Source organism: Tursiops truncatus, chromosome 15, assembly GCF_011762595.2.
Source record: "Tursiops truncatus isolate mTurTru1 chromosome 15, mTurTru1.mat.Y, whole genome shotgun sequence".
NCBI lineage: Eukaryota > Metazoa > Chordata > Mammalia > Artiodactyla > Delphinidae > Tursiops > Tursiops truncatus.
This window is the reverse complement of record NC_047048.1, coordinates 34,240,872-34,260,974: the sequence shown is the minus strand read 5'-3', so window position 1 is coordinate 34,260,974 and position 20,103 is coordinate 34,240,872. Positions and strand designations below refer to the sequence as shown.

Here is a 20,103-nt window from a genome sequence, read left to right as displayed (position 1 = left end):
GGCTGTTTCTTGGGAGGCAGGACAGCTGAGTAGCTGGTGGCAGCTCTGACGCCCTCACAGCAGTGCAGGTGCCAACTTGTGGCTGCAGCCTCTGTTCCCTCATGTATAAGATGTCCGCGAACTACAACTTCCAGGAGGGCGTGAGGACTGCTGTTATTACTCTTTTGGTCATATCGTGCTGATTGTTGGGTTGGAGCAAAGGAGGGACCCTTGGGACTTGGCTCTGCCTCCTGAGCAGGTGGCAGAGCCCAAAGCCTCCAAGTGTGCAGGTTGCTTCAGCGAGTTGATTCATCCCACCGCCGTGAACTGAGTGCCTGCTCTGCCAGAAGTCAAAATGGGCAAGGCCCCTGGAGCCTGTGTTCTAGTCAGTGAGACACCACGCAAGTAATCCAAGTTTTCCCAGGTCTGGTTACTGTTAGGAAGAGAGTCAGCGGGTCACGAGATGGAGTTGATTTAACCTGTGGCTGGGGAGGGCTTCTCTGAGGAGATATTTCAGCTGAGCCTTGAATGCTGCCAAGGAGCTCTCCGCAGAAGCGCACCCCAGGCAGGCGGCCCAGCAAGTGCAAAGGCCCAGAGGCAGGAGTGGACCAAGTGTGTCCAGCAAGTGGCTGAAGCATCAGAGTTGGGGGTGTGGGGTGCAGACACCTTGTGGGGTAGTTTTAGCCAGAGGCTTCTAAGCAAGGGAGCAACTTTCTCCAGCTGTCATGTGGGGAATGGATTGGAGGGGCAGGTTTGGCTGCCAGGATGCTGGAGCCCAGCCAGGGCCCTCTGCTTGGTCTGCGCTCCCCTGCCCAGCGAGCAGCCTCCCCGTAGGGAAAGGCTGGGGCTCCAGAACACCCACTGCAGCACTGCCTGAACCACCACCCACCAGCAGGGCCCTGGCTCCTCTGTGGACACAGTTCCAAGTAGCCTCCTCTGGTCCCCTCTGACTCAGGCAGCCTGTCCCTGCCCCAAGGAAGGCTTGCCACCCTCAGTTGTGCCTGGGTCTGGCATGGTCCCAGTGTGGTAGAAGGGCGCTCAGTGTCACATGGGTTCTTGCATGGGCTGCACTGGATCTCCCTCCACACTGCCCCCAAACCAACCCACCTCCTTTCTTAATGTCTGCGGCCTGGAGGTGGGGTCCTCCCTGAATTGGCCCTTCCCCTTGATAATCTCTCCCCTTCAGACACGGTTACCTGCCCTGGAATCTGGCTTCCCCTTGCCAGCTGTGGCTGCCCCACCTGAGCCCTGACCCCTGGCAGAGGGCCATGGTAGGGGAGAGCCTCTCTCTTTGGGTCCTTACTCCCCACGTCTGACAGAACACCACCGAGGACCCAACGTGAATGAGTTTCTGGCGAATCCTGCCAACCCTCGCCTGCCCTCTGCCCCTCTCCTTCTCAGCCCCGGTCAGGGCACAGAACTTGCCCTCGGCTGCATGGCTTTCCTGAGGCTGTGCCATGGCACCCATCCTGTGAGCACAGGCTGTGGTGCCTTCCCTCAGCAAATCCATGTCCACGGTGGGAGAAAAATGGAGCTTGGGCCAGCTGGTGGAGCGAGTGGCACCATAGGATCCAGGGGAGCCCCGCTACTGTCCCTCTGATGGCTGTTTCTGACGCTTCCGAGCCCTAGCAACTTCCTTCTCCAGTACAGACAGCTGGTAAGTAACTCGGGCCCCCTTTTGCTGAAGCTTCACGGTTTTCTGTTGTGTACACTGGGTAGGAGGCAGTGGGAATCTTGGGTGGGATCCTGGCTCTCACAAACTGCTGGGTGCCCTCAGGCAAGTCCCATTCATCTAAGCCCCAGGTTCCTCCTCGGAATAAAGTGGGGGAGACCTTATTTCCTCCAACAGTACCTGGCTATGGTGTCTGACAGGCAGGGTACTTGGTGCGCTGGGCTGGGAAGCTCCCTGCCCCGGGATTTAAATCACTTCTGCCCCAGCAGGCTGGGCTTAGGGAGCCCCAGAACTCCTCACCATGCACCCAGTTCAGTGCTGGGTGTGGACTTGTACTGTGAGGGCAGTTGGAGCTTTGCCAGACTCTGCTTTCCTGCTCTTCTAGTCAGGCAGACCAGCAGTGACCTTGGATTCCAGTGCTTAGCCGGCTGCAGAACGATGGGGCTGGCGTGCGTGCAGGGGAGGGTTGTGTCCTCTGATCCCAGGGCTCAGCTGAGCCCCTTGGGGGAAGCAGGAGGCGCCCTCGCGTCCAGAAGCTGGAGCCGGCCAGACCTGGAGCTGGCGGTGGGAAGCCCGCGGGGCGGTGCTCCCAGGCAGGCGCTGGGGGAGGGCCGAGGGCAAAGAGATCGCTGGGGCTTCTCCTGCCCTCTTCGGGGCGGGTAGTCTGAACCCTGACTCCGCAAGCACCGCCCCCACCCCGCAAGCGCCGCGCGCCCGAAGACCCGAAGTCCACGCCCCACTCCTGCGAGCTCGGCTGTCGCGTTGCATCCTGGGCTCTGTGGTTTTCGAGGGTCGTGGGCGGGGCCCGCTCGGGGTGCGCGGCTATTGGGTGACGGCTGGGGCGCCCGCAGCCATTCCCTTTGTGCCCGCCCCTTCCGCCCCGCAACGGAGCGTCGGAGAGCCGTGACGGGCTCTGCCCTGGTGCGCGTCAGCGATTGGCGGAGGGGCGGGGCCCAGGGGCGCGGCTGTCCGCGGATTGCTCGGGCGCGGCGGGGGCGGGCCCGCGCATGCACGTAAGGGCGGTGCACGGGTCGCGGTGGGTAGTGCCAAGATGTCGGCGGCGGCGGTTCCGGAGCTGAAGCAGATCAGCCGGGTGGAGGCGATGCGTCTGGGGCCGGGCTGGAGCCACTCGTGCCACGCCATGCTGTACGCCGCAAACCCCGGGCAACTCTTCGGCCGCATCCCCATGCGCTTCTCGGTGCTGGTGAGGACGCGGGAGGACGCGGGCGGGCGGGTACGGGACGCCACTCGGACCTGCGCCCGTGACCCGGCGCTCCCTTGCAGATGCAGATGCGCTTCGACGGACTGCTGGGCTTCCCCGGGGGCTTCGTGGACCGGCGCTTCTGGTCGCTGGAGGACGGACTGAATCGGGTGCTGGGCCTGGGCCTGGGCTGCCTGCGCCTCACGGAGGCCGACTACTTGAGCTCACACCTGACCGAGGGCCCGCACCGCGTCGTGGCGCACCTGTACGCGCGGCAGCTGACGCTGGAGCAGCTGCATGCTGTGGAGATCAGCGCGGTGCACTCGCGGGATCACGGCCTGGAGGTGGGGGCCGCTGCTCGGGCCCCGCCCCCCGCCCCGGGGTTTGGCTCTGGCCCCGCGGAAGGCACCGATGGGTAACACGTCCCCCTGAGGGTCCCCTGGACAGTTTGGGAGGGTGTCGCTGTCTCCAGCTTCGGGGTGGGGAGAGGGACCAGGGGTCGGGTAGGGTGGGAGGGGGGCCGGGGCTGGGGCTCCCTCGGGGCTGTGTTCCATCTGCCTTGCTGCCTGCCATTGCCAATCCTGGGAGTGGGGAGTGGGATCGGTGGGAGGATGGGAAGGGGCGGTGCCTGCTCCGGGAGGTGTGAAACTGCAGAGTAAAAAGGGGATCTTGTAGGTCTGGGTTCATGGGCCGGAATCTCATGGTGTGAGGGATGAAGGCTCTACTTCTGGGTTTTATAGTCTGGAAGACTGGGAGTGGCACTTGGGGTGTTTGGGATTCACCAGGTGAAAGAGGGAGCATGGGGGTGTGGACTGTGGGGCTTCCTGCTAGTGGTTGAGGGCTGGGACTTGAGAGTGGGATGTGCATGGGGATGGCCTTGAAACTTGCTTGGGGAAGAGAGGGGCTGCACCGCACCAAGGGAGCTGGCTGGCTTCTACCTCACCCAACCCTACCTGGGTCTCCCATTATGTCCTTGGCAACCTGGCTGTCCTTCCCGTGGCCTAGCTGCTCACAAGCCCCTCCTGCCAAGGCCATGCCATCCGTGTGGGGGCCTGGTCCCAATCCTGGTCTCCTCTCCATGCAGGTGCTGGGGCTCGTGCGCGTCCCACTGTACACCCAGAAGGACCGAGTCGGTGGCTTTCCCAACTTCCTGAGCAACGCTTTCATCAGCACAGCCAAGTACCAGCTCCTCTTTGCTCTCAAGGTGCTCAACATGATGCCCGAGGAAAAGCTGGCTGAAGCTTTGGCTGCGGCCACAGAAAAGCAGAAGAAGGCCCTAGAGAAGCTGCTCCCATCTTCCTCCTGAGGTTGCTCCTGTGCCTTGTGTCTGTCGCCCTGCCCCTGGCGCTCTGTACCCGTGGGCTGAGGCTGGGTCCTCCAGCCTCATTGTGGGAGTGTGTCTTCTAGCATGTTCTGTGCTTGACCCATTCCGACTGAGTTGGGGAGTGGGCACCTCCTCTTCTCCACTGCCCAGAGCAGTTACTGGGTGGTGGCCTGGGTGCACCCACTCTAAAACGAGCTCTCTGCGTGCGTGTCGTGGGCTGGTGGAGCCCCAGGTGTTTCCTGATGGCTTCAGTGGATAAGTGCACATGCACTTGGACCCTGGAGAAGTTGCTTTGTTCTCGTGGCAGTTTTGTTCTTGTGGAGGCCAACTTTGGGTTGACTCCATCCTGCGTCCTGCCCCGAGCCAGCCCCAGGGTCTGGAGAAACGCCAGCCCAGGATAGGAGGTTATGTTGTTAATTTTGGTTGTTAGCTTTATTTGTGGTGAGTTTTCAAAGCAGCTATACCTGCTCTGTCTTGGGCCCTGTCCCTGCGAACAGTCAGGGCTGTGGGGCCCAGGTGTACAGGGAGCTGCTGGAGAAAGGACAGTAAAGTTGTGCCTCCGCTGTTCTGTGTTCTTCAGTCCTGGCTACAGGCCTAGGGGTGGATGCACGAGGGTGTCCCCTTCCCCGCCACCCAGGGACCTGAGGGCAGGGGCCGGGCATAAGAGCGGGGCTCTGGGTACCATTCAGGTGGAGCTGATGCAGGCCTCCCCTCCCAGGTGGGGGTGCCAGCCACCTCCCCGTGTTGACTGTGGCACTGCCAGCCATGGACTCTTCTGGGCCATGGGCCTGGTCTGGTGGTTTCTTCACTGAGACTGACAGTGTGATGCCTCTCCCTGATCCTGGTGGCTCTGGTGGCACCTGGGCTGAGCCCACTGCTGCTTCCTTTGAGAGCCTCCCCTCTCTGTTCCCAGCACAGCCTGCAGGCACCTCCAGGAAGCAGTCTGGCAGCACTGGCCAAGCGTGCACAATGACAACAGGAGAGCCACCACAGGACAGGAAGGTCACCACTGGCGGTCTCCTATGGCCCTACGTCTGGAAAGACTCCTCAGTGAAGCTCACAGTTTCCACAGCGCTGGCCTGGTAAGGAAAGCAATGCTCCCGGCCCAGCCTGGGTGTCCCATCTTAGAGCCTCGACGAAGTGGCTGGCACATGTGGGCAAGGACACTCTGCTCTGTAAATAAAACACCTGTACTTGCTCCTCTCTTATTTCTGGGGCCTGCTTCGCTCTCCAGGTAGCTTTGTAGAATCATGGGGGTTCTGATGCAAAGGTGGCCCTAGCTACAGGCAACAGAGGGATGGGGCAGCAGGGATCACCCAGTTGGTCCTGCCCTGAGCATGGTGCTCTGGGCGAGGGCCCTGGCACAGCTTTCCTCTTACTGTGGTTTATCAGCCAGTACCTCAGGCCGTGGGACCAGAACTGAACCCCTCACCAGCCAATCTTAAATTTTATTTTCCAGCAAATGACATATGCTGCCCAGGCACCCCGCCCCAGTCCTCACCTGTCTGGGCGAACCTCAGTGTGGCGCCTGTGGTGTGTGGGGACACGCTCTCCCCAAGGCCCTGCCTGCTCTGGGCCCCACTCCCGGTCTGGATAACAGACCCTCGTCTTGCCTCAGTGCGGGCCTTGCTGCCCTCGCACCGGCCACAGCCCCGTCCTGTCTGCCAGCTGCTCCTGGGGCCCGATCCTCTGGCCCTGGCCACTGCAGCTGCCCGCTCGCTGGCCTCCTGTCCTCTGGGCACACAGCTTCAGGGTGGATCAGTCACCCCACGTCAGATTCTGAGAAGGGAAAGGGAAGACTGAGGGGGGCGCTCGCTCGGCTGCACAGCTGCCCTGCTCTTGGGGCCGAGGTCCTGGACGGACAACACTCACCGTCCCCCTGGCTAAGGCTCCCGCCAGTTCTCCTTCCCGTTCAGCACTTGCAGCTTCTCCAGGCTCTGGGTCACTAAGCACAGCACTCGCCCTGAGAATGGGGGCAGACAGTTACTGCTTCGCAGTCTGGAGGGCTCGAGGACACAGGAATGGATGACCTTGAGGGCTGGTGGGCTGTCCGGCCCCCTGGACTCACCCATCTCCCGGACTCGATCCTCCAGGGCTCCCGACAGCTGAGGGAGGCTCAGGGCCTGCAAGGCGGCCTGCCAGCCTTTGGAGTCTGCAGGGCAGAGAGCTGAGTAGGCCTGGGGTCTGTGCTCACGGGCCCTGCCTTTCCATCCTGAGCCACTGCGACCAAGGGACGCCCCCTCCCCCAACCTTTGGTGCCATACGTCCCCCTCATTATATCAGAGTGTTCTCCTCCCACTTGTGGAGCAAAGCGCTGACGCCGGTCAGGGCTCAGCCCCAGGAATGTGTGTGAGGGCCCCTGCCTACTGGGCTATGCCCTGGGGGGGCCCAGCCAGGGGCTGTAGAAGTCACTTGAGGTCTTGGACAGTGGAGGCAGCCATGGCCCAAAGGCCACCTGGAGGGACAGTGAGGACATGGGCTTGGGCACGTGAGAGGATCTGGGGTGGGGTGGTGTCAGTGTGATAACTGCACTGAGACAAGTGGTAAAACCCAGCCTGGGGAGGTGTCCCTGCCCTCTGTCTACCTGTTCTGGGTCCAGGACACTGCTCTCCTTACCAGCTGTGGGGAGGCCTGGGCCCAGCATGGCCTCGAGCGGGGATTCATCCTGCTGCACTCGGGCGGACAGCTCAGCTTGACAGGCTCTGCCGGACACGAGAACCAATCGCTGGTGAGGGGAGAGGCCAGGCGATCGCAGACACCCTTCTCCCAGAGTGTGAGGCGGGGCTCTGCCCTGTGCGCCCTGCCAGCCTGTGCCTGTGCAGCCCGGGCAGAGAAAAGACCCACACGGGGCCCCTCTGCTGCCTGGTCTGCCCTGCAAGGAGGGACAGCCAGATGAAACTGGGGTGGCGGTGACTCCAGGAGGCCCTGAAAACAACCCATTCTTGGAAGAATCTGGAGGAAACAGTGACTTGGCCTGGCCCTGGCCCGGGGGCAGCTCGGACACCCACTTACTGCAGCTGGTCCAGGACAAGCGCAGCGTCCCGGGCCAGGGCCCAGGTCTCCTGCAACTGTGCATGGACGTCCTTGCGGGCGCCGTCCTGTTCCAGGAGGCAGCTTTCCACCACGGCCCGCAGCTCCTGTTCCTGTGACACCAGGCCCCGCATGGCCTCCACCTCCTCACAGCGCTGCAGCGGGAGAGGCAGCAGGTGCAGCAGGCTGGTTCGGGGATGGGGAATGACCACTCGGGCAGGGTTCCCCCACCCCAGGTTCCATCTCCGCCGTCAGACTGCCTCCTCCTCTCCTGGCCTGGGGGGACCTGTCTCCACCTTGGAGCCCCCCCGGCCTGGGCCCCTTCCTGCAAGCCCTGTGGTGTGCGCTGCTGACACCCTTTCTCCCTCCTGTGCCCACCTGTGCGCCCCACTGCATCCAAGCCATGATGCTTCCTGGCCTCGCTGTCCTGTCACCCGCCCTGGCTGTTGCTCTCCGCTGATTCTGGGCATCTGTCTCCACTCTGTGTCCTCTGCACGTCCCCTGCCCCAGCTCTCTACTTACTTTGTGCAGCTGGATGGCAAGCTCCTGCATCTCGGCTTCAAGCCGGTCGGCGTAGGCCAGCTCCAAGGCATCACTGGGGGGGCGGGCGCTGCTGTGCCAGCGGGCGATGGCAGAGGTCATCTTTCTCTTGGGCCCAAACAACCTACAGCAGGGAGTGAGAGGACACGGATCAGCACCTGCTCTATGTGGAGGTTCCGTGGGCCGTCCTTCTACCAAGACTGTCTGCTAGAACGATCCCAGCTTTGAAGGGGGAGAGTAGCCCCCAGGATCCTGGGACAGAAGACAGAAAGCATCGTAAGGAGTCATGACCTTCCCACCCTGCCTGGCTGCTGCTTTCACTAGACAGGGAGCTGGGGCTGCTGGGGATGCTCTCAAAGGTGGACAGTGGAAAATGTCAGGGTGCCCTGAGCACAGCAGTGTCTGCTGGGCCAGCTCGGGGCCTCGGGACCCAGGCTGCCTGCACCTGAGCTGGGAGCAGCTGCAGAAGTGGACAGCTGACAGCAGGGAGAAAGCTGGCCACTGGACAGGAAGGGTCTCCACCCAAATGCTGGGAGCTGCACCTCAGCTGGTTCCTGGGCATCGTAGCCAGAGGCCTTGGGACTCACGTGATGCCGATTTCCTTCAGGTCGCTCTCAGTGAGGGTCAAAAAGATGCGGAGGTCCACGTCCTGCTCCTCAAACACCTGCAGGTATTTGAGGCAGCCAATCTGCTCCAGCAGTGTGGCGAGGTCCTAGAGGGTGAGGAGCCAGGGCAGGTCAGAAGACAGGCAGGCCACGAAGACGTGGGGGCAGGAAAAGGCCTGTGCTGCACACACAGCTGCCTTTCTCCTGCTGAGCACCTGGCCTGTCCTGAGCTCTGCTGACTCCCAAGTTCGGCAGAGAGCCTGGGCTGCCCCCTGTGTGTCCTCAGGCAGGGCAGGCAGGGCGTCTCTGGACCAGTGTCTTCACTGCAGCAGCAAGCACACCCTGTGGCAGGTCTGCGGTAGCAGCTCCTCTCGGTCTCTGCTGACCCGGGACTCTTCATTTTTCCTTCACTCTGGGGGACAGTCTTTGCTGGACGCTGCACTGTTGGTTAACATGTCGTCCATGTCTTCTGGTCCCTGTGGTTTCTGATGAGAAATACGCTGTTAATTGTCTGGAGATCCCGTTGTACGTGCTGAGTCACTTGTCTCTTGCTCCCAGATTCTTTGTTTAGTGACACTCTGATTGTGATGTGTCCAGGTGTGGCTCTGAATTTAACAAACTTAGAGCTCATTCAGCTTCTTGGATGTGCAGATTCATTTTTTGATCAAATCTGAGAAGATTTGGCTTTTTTTTTTTTTTCACTGAAAACTTTTTTTTTGGCCTTTTGGATAGAAATGGGAATTTATTTGCCAGGAAGGATGATCCCATGGGACCAGTGCCGGGCCTCCTCTTCGCTAATTCTGTGTTTGGTCACAATGCAGCCTGCCCTGCACTTCTTGCCTGCGATGCTGAAACCTGGCCTCCCCAGCACCACGTAGAGGTCCAGGCTGTAGGTACCAATGCCTGGTAGTTTGATCCCCAGATCGACGTGTTCTTGGATCCCCAAATCAAAATTTCCAGTATCTGAGAGATTATTTTTTCTTAACTTGCATTCTCGCACCTTTAGATGTTTCTCCAGGATTTCTTCTGCCTTGGCCCCACAGACTGTGCAGTGGACAGCAGTCTTTTCATTTCCCCTGATAAGATTTGGCTATTTTAAAACATTTTTTCTACTTTTCCCTCCCTCCTCCCCAGGAACACCATTACGTGCACGCTGTTACACTTGCTGGTGTCTCACAGGTTTCTGTTCATTTTTCCTCATTCTTCTTTATCGGATTGGATAACCTCAAGTGATCTATGTTAAGTCTTCTGGTTCTCTCTTCTGTGTGCTCAAACCTGCTGTTGAGCCCCTCTAGTAAAATTTTCATCTCAGTTATTGTACTTTCAGTTCCAGAATTTCTATTTGGTTCATTTTTATTTCTATCACTTTATTGATATTCTGTATTTAGACATGGTTTCCTTTAGCTCTTGGAACATATTTTATTCCTTTCTTTGTTTCTGTTTTACAAACCCTGTGTCAAGGGCTGACTTTCAGGAGATGGCAGTGACGGAGCTGCTCTGCTACGTAGGAAACCCCGACCCAGAAGCAGGTAGCTTCGCCCCACCGGCTCCTCTGCCAAGCACATACACCAAATCTTGGAACATATTTAAAGAAGCTGATTTAAAGGCTCCAATCGGCATGTGTTTAAGGTATGGAGAGCTGCTCACCGAGCCTGGGAACACAGGCGCTGGAGAAAGCTCGCCAGAGGGGCTGCGAGGAGAAACCAGCAAAATCACAGGCTTTTAGTGAAGAGCAGAGCTGTGACTTTAATAAATGGCAAATGCTGACCTCTCTTCCACCTCTGTACCACTTATGCCCGCAGAGGGTGGGAGAACACACTAGGCAGTGGCGCTGCTGTTGTACCTGTAATCCTGGACAAACTGCCCAATCAGAGCAGCCACGATGAGAAAGGCAGCAATTCTCATTAAGTCCCGACTAAGTGCCACTTTGCCTCTGCTTCCCATGCAGCTTGTCACTGTCACCTGAAAGCAGTTCTGTGATGCTGGTCCTGTGTTTCTCCTCCCCAGGCTCAGGGAGGCTGAGCTGAGCATGGAAACCAGGGGGAGAGACGGATCCCTCCATGGAAAGGAATGAACAGAAGCCCGGCAACTGGCTCCTCTCACCATTAGGAATCCTCTCAGCCCGAGTAGCTTTCTAGGTCGTGTGGAGAAAACCACCCCACTCTTTTCTCTCAACAGTGCCAGCCCCATGGGAAGTACAAATAACTGCCTCACAAATCACAAGAAGCCCCACGGTCTTACCTGGGGTCCTGAGTAGGGGGACCTGTCAGTCTGGGGGATCAATCTTGGGGCACAGGAAGTCCCGGTGCCAGGAGGCCACTGGCTGTCGCTGCTGCTGTAACGATTCTTGGTCTTCACGTAGCTTTTAGTTTGTTTGCGAACCGAGCTTTTCCGCGCATGATCCGAATCCTGTGGTGAGAGGTGTGTGTTTAAAGCAACTGCGGGGGCTGGCAGCTGACATGCTGCATCCAAGCTCTGCTCCCTGCCCCACCGCCAGTGTATGCGGCTTCCTCTGCACGCTCCCCTCACGGTGGGGAAGGTCTGAAACTTCCCGTAACTCCCCCGCCTGCCAGAGGCCTCCCCGGTGGCGGCCCCCGTGGCACTGCATGGACACGCTCACCTCAAGTGAACTGCTAGGCAGCCCCCACGACGCCGGGGGAGGGGGAGGAGGGGGGGAGGGTCACCTCGTTGCTCTCCAGGGAGGCCTCGCTGCTGAGTTCCGGGGCCCGGGCCAGGCCCTCACTGCTGCTGCTGCTCCGCGCGGCCCCGAGGTGGGCACAGAAGGCGTGCTCTTCTGACAATGGCGAAGACGAGGACGCCTGACCACAGGCCTCGCCCATGGCGACTCCCCAGAGCCCTGTCCCCGAGCGGCTTCAGCCACAGCGCTCCCCGGCCCCTCCAATCGTTCACTGTTTGCTTCTGCTTCACGCCGACTGCCAGGCCAGGCCCTTCCTCTCTAGGCTCGGCAGGGTTTGTCTGCTCTGTTCACCGATAAATGCAAGCATCTAGCCAGTGCTTGGCACACAGGACACTCGGTAAACAGCTGTGGAATGGACGATGCACATAACATACGAAGACATTTCCTAAGGACTTACCAGTCAAGAGACTAAGCCTGTCTGTCTGGACTGACTCCCAGATCCTGCTCAGAGACCCTGGGTGAGAAGTCTCCTCACCTGTCCCCACGCCAGATTATGACTCTCCTCACAACAGCCAGAACCTTCTCTAACCTTCACCCTCTCCTCTGCCGGATGGACCCATCACAGGGCCACGGCCCAGCTGGACTGGTGGCGGGGGGGTGTGCGTACCCCGGCTGCTGCTGCTGCTGCTCTCCACATCCCGCTCATTGATGGGGGAGGTGACGTCCCTGTAGCAGAGGCCCCCCTCTTCCAGGGGGTTCTCATCGCTGCTGTTGAAGGTGACGTAGCCCCGTGGAGGCACCTGTTCTGTGGACAGAATAGGGCATGTAAATCCACACGCATGCATAAGGAAGGACGAGTTCTTCCTTCCACACACAACCACCACCTCAGAGGGATCTCGGCGAGGGGAGCCCCAGGACAGCATTCTCTACTCGCCACGGTAACCTGGACAGAGCTGTGCCGTCCGCAAATGAGGAAACAGGCTCCAAGGGGTTAGTGACCGGCTTGTGCCCAGCAGCGGGTGCACGTGGAGCCAGGCCTGGCAGTGGCGGCCTCTCTATCACGCCACGCTGTTGCTTTGCCAAGAGGACAAAGTAGGAGACAGTAAGCTGTATTTACAAATTCCTGAGCCAAAGGAGAACTATACTACAAGGTGTTCCCGCAGCTGGAAACATCTACTCTCATACACACACCGGCCTGCATGGCCCCTGCGACTTTCCAGCACAGGGGCCAGTCAACCCCAGTCAAGAAGATCCAGCTGAACAGGAAGGTAAGAGGCCCTGGCTAAACATTAACGGCAGCGACAGTGAATTATATAACCTCTGAATGTCTGCCTGCGAGAAAACAAGAAGAGGCGGAACACAAACCAGTGTTTAATTCCACCTTTGCCCCTGCCTCTGCCCCACAGAAAGTACGTGTATTTGCATGAAAGAGCCTGGCTGGTGGGACCACAGGTAACTTATTTTCTTCTTTATACCTTTCTGAAGTTAGAGATTTTTTACATCAGCACATGCTATTTATCATTCAAAAATGTTTTTTAACTTTTGGCAAAGAGCATATATGCACTTACAGAAAATTAAACTTTCACACAGTGTAAGAAGAAAAACAGAATCTCCTGAAAGGCCGGAGCTGAGAGGCTGGTGAACACTCCTTCCTATGCCCCGGCCACAGCTCAGGCAGGACAGGTGGCCTGGGCTTCTCCAAAGGAACAGACTCTGCTACTCATCCCAGAGCCCCGAGCTCCCAGCTGCCAGACCGGACGCCCGTGTCCTCACCTTCAGCACCAGCTCACCAGTCAGCCCCCTGGATGCTGGGAGGAGGCAGGCCTGGTTACCAACCAGTGCCAGGACCCCTTCCAAGGGTCTGAGAAGGGAATCAAGTCCTCACATGGTCTCCTGGCTGGGAGGGGGTTCTGAGGGCTGCTCGCTAGACCAGCGGCCTGGCCACTGATGGGTGAGACCCACACTGGAGTCTGGTCACTCAGGCCAGCACGAGAGACAGCGTCAAGCCCAACTCGCCCCAAGCACTCAGCGCCTGTGCTCCCCAAAAGCACTGCACTCAACACTCAGGAGCTGACGGTCTGACAAAAACTCAGGCCATCTGGAAACTCAGGGTCTAGGGTTCTGGCCTACCAGGTGTCTGGTGGGCAGTTCTCAAATCCACACCCTGAGAAAAGAGTGCGAGGGCAGAGTCCTCCCCAGGGGATGCGGCAGAGACAGGAAGGGGACTCAACGGTCACGTTCTCCCTGCTGGGCTGACCCACCCACGTGAGGAATGGATCCAAGCTCAGTTATCTCTCTCCTACAGGAGAGAATGTTCTATTTGTAGTTTTAACCAACAGAAAGGAAACTCAAAGGACGAACCAAAACCCAAGAGCGAGACACTGACTAATGTGTCTCCATCCTTGTGATGGATTCTGAGTCCTTGAGCTGCTGCTCCCACCCGGCAGCCCAGGCGGCCCCCACGTCAGGAGCCTGAGAGTTGCTCGTTCTCTCAGACAGAATCCTAGACTATGGTGTCAAAGCCACCGGGATCATGGGGCACTAACCATAGCAAGGCTGCTGTATCCTGCCTCCGAGTCCAATAGCTGTGAGCCTGGCCAAGGCTCGCGGCCCCTCGTGGATGCTGAGGCCCTTCTTCCGACAGGGCCTCTGTCTCTGAGGGACAGGGCAGGATTCATCTGAAGAGCTCAGATCTTCGTATTTTTCTGTGGGTCAAACACCAAAATTTAGACAGTATGTTCAGTGATGGACTAATTTACTAATCCTTATAATGAACTGAAATAAAAATCATCGTAATTGCTTTTTTCCTTTTCCTAAATTAAGAAAAGTGTTCCCAGGATGTCACCTGTAAGAAATGCCACAATGGGCGGGTCCACTGCTCAGATGGGCCACAGGGACATGGGGCAGGGGGCGGGGGGGGGGGAGGAGTAAAGCTGCTAAGTATGGTGAGCAGATCCAACTCATCCCTCTCGCTGAGTTTCCAGAATTTTTTACAACATGAAAGTATGTTAACAGAAATACATTCTGTTCTAAGCTGAGGTGACAAGTAAGATCCATCTCTTCATAAACATATGGCAGCGGCAGTCACAACTTCTTAAGCCATTTTATATTCTCAACCTGAACAATCTCTTAGGAAACAAGTGCCACATGACAGCTCTGTGTGCTGTTTTACGACCCGTCTGAGCTGAAGAGCTCAGTGTGCCCACAGCTGTCAGCATTTTATAGCTTTTCATTGTTTTCCATATTTCATTACACCTAGAAGACAAAATTCAGGGGTTTATTTGTAGAAGGCACCCATTGGGTAAGATCTCACTTTGGAGTTGGTGAACTGGGGTGGAGACATGCAGAGAAGCCCCTCATTACCACCGTATCCCCTGTGTGATGGTGTCTGTTACAAAGCAGTCCTGAGGCCAAGAAGGGAGAGGCTCACTCAGACATGAACTGAAGGCCCAGCCCAGCCACTGCCCAAAAGCAAGAGTCACTGGCCCAGTTTCAAGCCCAGGCCAGTGACGCCAAGTGGACCCCTCCCTCACACTCCAGGATCCATGCCGCCAGGAGGAGACTGGGGTCTATCCAACCAGAAGCTGAAGGAGTCATAAAAAATAACTGTTCAGGCAGGGGAACCAAGGAAAAGGTGGCTCCACAAATCTGAACCTCCTGACGTGGCCCCTTGATCCCGTACAGTTGGCAGAACAGACAGAACCACACGAACCCCACACCCCAACATGGCCCAGGTGGCAGGGAGCCCCACAGACGCCAGCATCCCTGATGCCCGGGAGGAGGCGAGCACCCGCTCCAGCAGAGACTCAGAACTCACCCCAAGAATCTGCACAGAGACTAGTGGGTCTAGGAAACACACCACACAGAAGAGAGACGTGGGTAAAGACCAGGCGCAGATGGTTTCACAGGGAATCCTTCAAAGACCACATGGGGGGCTTCCCTGGTGGTCCAGTGGTAAAGAATCCGCCTTCCAATGCAGGGGATGCGGGTTCGATCCCTGGTCAGGGAACTAAGATCCCATGTGCTGCTGGGCAGCTAAGCCCATGCGCCTCAACTACTGAACCCGCACTTGCGTGCTGCAAACTACAGAGCCTATACGCCCTGGAGCCCACGCACCCCAACTAGAGAGAAGCCCGTGTGTTGCAATGACAGATCCCACGTGACGCAACTAAGGCCCGACGCACCCCCACCAAAAAAAAAAAAAAAAAAGACCACATGGGACCAATGCTACATAAATTGTTCTAGAGCACAGAAAAGAAGGGAAACTTTCCAGTTCTTTTTATGAAGTATAATATTGAGACCTATAACTGATAAAGATAGACAAAAGAAAATCACAGACCAACATCACTTATGAATATCCATACAAAATTAATCAACATTAGCAAACAGAATCTAGAACCACATTAAGAAAAGAGTACACCAAGTGGGATTTATGCCAAGAATGTAAAGTTGGTTCATTATTAAGAAATTCATTAACATAATATACTGTGTTAATAGATCTAAGGAGAAAATTCACAATCATCTCCATAGATGTTGAAAACACCTTTGACAAAATTCAGCACTTATCCTATAAAAACATTCAAGAATACAGGAAATGATACTTTCTTAACATGATAACATATATGCAGACTTTACTCTGCAAGCCAGCATCTTACTTTTTTAAAACAAAACATTTATTTTTTATTCTTTATTTTCATTTATATTTTTTATTTTTTGGCCGCACCACATAGCACGCGGATTCTTAGTTCCCCAAACAGGAATCGAACCCGCGCCCCCTGCAGTAGAAGTGTGGAGTCTTAACCACTGGACTGCCAGGGAAGTCCCAAGCCAGCATCATACTTAACGTGGCATTTCTGCTAAGATCAGGGCCAAAGTGAATGCCCATTACCTCACCTCATTCAACAGGGAACTAGAGGGATTAGTGAGTGCGATGAAAGCAAAGAAATCTGAGGTACAAAAATCAGGAAAAAAGTAGTAAATCTGTCTCTATTTGCAGGTTTTATGGCAGTGTACCTGGAAAACCCTAGAGAACAGATAAATAAAACGAATTCAGACAATGAAAGAATTCAATAAGGCAGGAGGCGGTAGAACTGTGGACAGACAGCAGTCGCCTTCCTCTGCACAGACAACAAGCCATCCAAGGCTATGATGGCAGCATTAAGAGGGATAATGCGTTTACAACAGCAATGACAAAAATCAGACCCTCAGGAATAAACTTCAGGTATATGCAAAATGTATTTGAGGAAAAATTTAAAACCCTCTTGCAAGACACGGAAGTACACTTGAACAAAAGGACGTCCCTTGGTCCTAGGGCGACTCAACAACACAGCAGTTCATTTGTACATTTGCCACAGTCACAAAAATATCAGCACGCTGTTTTTAAGGAGCTAGACAAGTTGATGCTCAAGTTCACACAGAAAAGCAAGTGCCAGGAAACACTGGAGAAGGAAAGCCACGAGGAGGGCCGGCCCCACCAGGTGGCAAAACATGTCAGAGAAAGCCTCTGTCATTTACACAGTGTGGGTCTGTGTGTGCAGAGTCCAGTGGAACAGAACAGGCAGTCCAGAAACAGACCTGAATGCAAACAGAAATTCAGAATATACGGTAAAGATCACTAGGTCAAAAATAGACTTCTAAACACATGATGCTAGGACAACGGGGCAGCTGTTTGGAAAAAACCATCCGTGAAAATACATTGTGAATGGATCAGAGATCTACATGGAGAAATGAAACCATACACATACTAGAGGAAAACATGGGCAATTTGTTGTACAACCAGGGCATAGGGCAAGATTTTCTGACTTAGAACCCAGAGGCAATAAACGGATGAATTTGACTACATAAAATTTAAACATCTGGGGCTTCCCTGGTGGTGCAGTGGTTGAGAGTCTGCCTGCCGATGCAGGGGACACGGGTTCGTGCCCCAGTCCGGGAAGATCTCACATGCCGCGGAGCGGCTGGGCCTGTGAGCCATGGTCGCTAAGCCTGCGCATCTGGAGCCTGTGCTCCGCAACGGGAGAGGCCACAACAGTGAGAGGCCCGCGTACCGCAAAAAAAAAAAAAAGAATTAAAACATCTGCATGGCAACAAACAGCACAAGCAAAGTCAAGAAACAAAAACCAGAGCGATCCCCTCTGTGAGCTGCCCTCCTCCTCCCTGTCCTTCCCATCCTCAGCCTGGCAGTCCCACCCTACATTCTACACCCTCTCCCCTCAGCCCGGGTCCTGGCCAGGCTCCAGGAGCCAAAGGGGAGGAGGGGACGCCAGCAGAGGCCTGGCCGCAGACGCAGGTACCTGGGCTCCGGTAGAGGCTCTTAGGCAGAGAAGGTGAGTGAGCGTCTATCAGCCCCACAATCTTCATGTGTCCATACTGCTTGGCCAGCATCCGGGCTGTGGCTCCACTGTGGTCTCTTGTGTCCACTTTGACTCCCTGTGAAAGTTTGTGAAAGAAGAGTTAGGAACCTCGCCCACAAAGCAGCCTCGCTTCGGGGCTGCAGACCCTGGAGGAGAGGGAGGGCGCCGGCATCTTCCTGACAAGCCTTCCTGCGAGAAAGTGGGGAAGGCAATCTATCTATCTATCTATCTATCTATCTATCTATCTATCTATGGCTGCGTTGGGTCATCGTTGCTGCACAGGCTTTCTTTTTAGTTGCAGCGAGTGGGGGCTACTCTTTGTTGCGGTGCGCAGGCCTCTCATTAAGGTGGCTTCTCTTGCTGTGGAGCATGGGCCCTAGGTGCACAGGCTTCAGTAGTTGTGGCACATGGGCTCAGTAGTTGTGGCTCATGGGCTCTAGAGCGCCGGCTCAGTAGTTGTGGTGCACGGGGTTAGTTGCTCCGCAGCATGTGGGATCTTCCCAGACCCGGGCTCGAACCCATCTCCCCTGCATTGGTAGGCAGATTCTTAACCACTGCGCCACCAGGGCAGCCCCAGGAAGGCGCTTCTTAGTGACAAGAGTCGGAGGCACCTGGCTGGCTCTGACGCTGCAGACACACACTGAATGGGGAGCATGTGTCCCACTCACTGCACCTCTCTTCACACAGAGAAAACTGGAGACAACAGATTCACTGGAGGGCCAGCCTTTAAAAACCATAATCAGATTGGGAGCACCACCCTTCTGAAACAGAATTCGGTAACTTTTACCCAAAGCCCTAAAAAGTACTTATCGTCTTCAACACAACAGCTCCACTTCCACACCACATATCTGCAATAACAAAAACCCAGAGACAACTTAAGTGCTCAGGGGGGTGGAGAGTCAGCTATGTTACTGCCATAAGTGCTGGTATTTACAAATAACAAAATTATAACCAAGATTTAAAAAGGACCACGATACAAAACTGTATATATACATTACAACTGCGACAAAACAAAAAAGTATACAGAAAGTAATACTGGAAGGAGATATGCCCAAACTGTTAGTATTATTTTTAAGCAGTAAGATAATGGGGATTTTTCGCATCTTCCTAATCTTCTATATTTTCTAAATTTACTACTATGAGCACGTTTACTTTTTTTTTTTTTTTTGCGGTAGGCGGGCCTCTCACTGTTGGGGCCTCTCCCGTTGTGGAGCACAGGCTCCGGACATGCAGGCTCAGCGGCCATGGCTCACGGGCCTAGCCGCTCCGTGGCATGTGGGATCTTCCCAGACCGGGGCACGAACCCGTGTCCCCTGCATCGGCAGGCGGACTCTCAACCACTGCGCCACCAGAGAAGCCCAGCACGTTTACTTTTGAAAACTGGAAAAGCCCAATAAGCTTTCCATTTTGAAAGCTTCAACCATGCAGCCTCGTAGTTGATGGTGGGACTATAAGCCCGTGCTCTGGAGGGCAAATCAGCAAGAGATAGTTGAAACCTGAAAAGTGTGCATGCCCTATGACCCAGAAATTCCACTTCTGGGAATTTAACCTCAGGAAATAATGAAGGATATACACTCACATTTAGGATCTTCCCTGAAGCATTTAGCATAGTGAGAACTGAAAAGAACTAGTTCACTAGGGGATTAGTGAAATAAGTGAGAACACATAAAATGGAACACCACCCACCCACTTACGTGACGGGGCCAAGTGTACGTACAAACCCAGGCAGGTGTGCACAAGACATCGTTAAGAAAAAAAAGCATATTACAAAACATTCTGTATAATGGAATTCCACTTTGACTTAAAATATTTATCCATAAAAAACTAGGATACTTGAGAATTCCCTCGCAGTCCAGTGATTAAGACTTGGGCTTTCAGTGCCGTGGACCTGGGTTCGATCCCTGGTTGAGGAACTAAGATCCCATAAGCTGCACGGTGCGGAAAAAAAAAAAACAAAAAAAAAACTAAGACACTCAACAATATGTTAATGTGTGCTATCTCTGGGTGATGGTATTATGAGTGATTTTTGCTTTCGGTTTGCTTAAATATACTTTCTAATTCTTTTATAGCAAGTATATATCGCTTGTATAGTAAATATTTACATATGTACTTTTTTTACCCTATTTTAGAAAACTATGATCAACTGACAGTCTTGATTGAGCCCAGTACAGAAGGTGATTATCACACTTCCCTCTCGTAGGAAAAAAACCACATTTGTACAAGAGCCTAATTGAGCTTTACTTTCTATAATCCCCAACTTTCCAGAGCTCTGGTTAGAAATCAGCAATGAAACCTTCAGCCTTAAAAGATCATTTCAGGGGAGTGGCAGGAGGGAAAATTGGATGAAGGTGGCCAAAAGGCACAACATCCTGGGGGGAGGGGCAAAATAGGGGTAGGGGATTAAGAGGTACAAACTATTACGTAAAAATAAATAAGCTACAAGGATATATTGTACAAACAGGGAATATAACCAATATTTTATAACTATAAATGGATATAACTTTTTAGTTTTTTTTGGCTACACATCGCAGCTTGCGGGATATTAGTTCTCTGACCAGGGATTGAAGCGGGGTCCCCGGCAGTGGAAGGACGGAGTCCTAACTACTGGACTGCCAGGGAAGTCCCTAAATGCAGTATAACCTTAAAAAATTGTGAATCACTATGTTGTATACCTGTAACATATAATATTGTACACCAACTACATCTCAATGAAAAATTTTAAAAAGGCACAAACTTCCAGTTGTAAGTAGAAACTAGGGAT

The 20,103-nt window shown here is 54.8% G+C and overlaps 2 protein-coding genes across 13 annotated transcripts in view; one reads left to right on the top strand and one right to left on the bottom strand.

Annotated features, from left to right (window-relative positions):
• Positions 1-98: 98 nt before the first annotated feature.
• NUDT16L1 (nudix hydrolase 16 like 1) lies at positions 99-13,790 on the top strand. 2 transcript variants are annotated; one of them, XM_019928855.3, is made up of 5 exons: positions 99-2,855; positions 2,936-3,196; positions 3,937-4,159; positions 5,095-12,441; positions 12,580-13,790. In XM_019928855.3, exons 1-3 carry the CDS (start codon positions 2,703-2,705, stop codon positions 4,156-4,158), a joined length of 636 nt encoding a protein of 211 aa, XP_019784414.1. In that variant the 5' UTR covers positions 99-2,702; the 3' UTR covers position 4,159; positions 5,095-12,441; positions 12,580-13,790. The 2 variants fall into 2 exon arrangements, with proteins under 2 accessions (XP_019784414.1, XP_004310392.1); XM_004310344.4 differs by having other exon boundaries at positions 5,090-12,441.
• Positions 5,612-20,103, bottom strand: part of ANKS3 (ankyrin repeat and sterile alpha motif domain containing 3) — a 30,062-nt gene continuing 15,570 nt past the window's right edge. For 6 of the 11 annotated variants that reach the window (XM_019928802.3, XM_019928803.3, XM_019928804.3 and 3 more), the window contains 11 exons: positions 17,283-17,418; positions 13,536-13,694; positions 11,657-11,794; positions 11,036-11,145; positions 10,593-10,760; positions 8,334-8,458; positions 7,729-7,870; positions 7,189-7,361; positions 6,793-6,878; positions 6,049-6,328; positions 5,612-5,975 (listed from right to left, as the gene is read on the bottom strand). In XM_019928802.3, coding sequence (XP_019784361.2) covers positions 6,060-6,328; positions 6,793-6,878; positions 7,189-7,361; positions 7,729-7,870; positions 8,334-8,458; positions 10,593-10,760; positions 11,036-11,145; positions 11,657-11,794; positions 13,536-13,694; positions 17,283-17,418 — 1,506 coding nt within the window. In that variant the 3' untranslated portion in view covers positions 5,612-5,975; positions 6,049-6,059. Of the gene's footprint in view, positions 5,976-6,048; positions 6,329-6,792; positions 7,049-7,188; positions 7,393-7,728; positions 7,871-8,333; positions 8,459-10,592; positions 10,761-11,035; positions 11,146-11,656; positions 11,795-13,535; positions 13,695-17,282; positions 17,419-20,103 lie in introns of those variants that run through there. The other 5 variants (XM_033839226.2, XM_033839228.2, XM_033839224.2 and 2 more) reach the window with 5 other exon arrangements.

What these genes read in the sequence shown, in the direction of transcription:
- NUDT16L1 (XM_019928855.3), top strand. Translation starts at nt 2,703, where the DNA reads ATGTCGGCGGCGGCGGTTCCGGAGCTGAAGCAGATCAGCCGGGTGGAG. An exon ending in CCATGCGCTTCTCGGTGCTG is followed by an intron (nt 2,856 to 2,935) that starts GTGAGGACGCGG and finishes GCTCCCTTGCAG; the next exon opens with ATGCAGATGCGCTTCGACGG. An exon ending in CGCGGGATCACGGCCTGGAG is followed by an intron (nt 3,197 to 3,936) that starts GTGGGGGCCGCT and finishes CTCTCCATGCAG; the next exon opens with GTGCTGGGGCTCGTGCGCGT.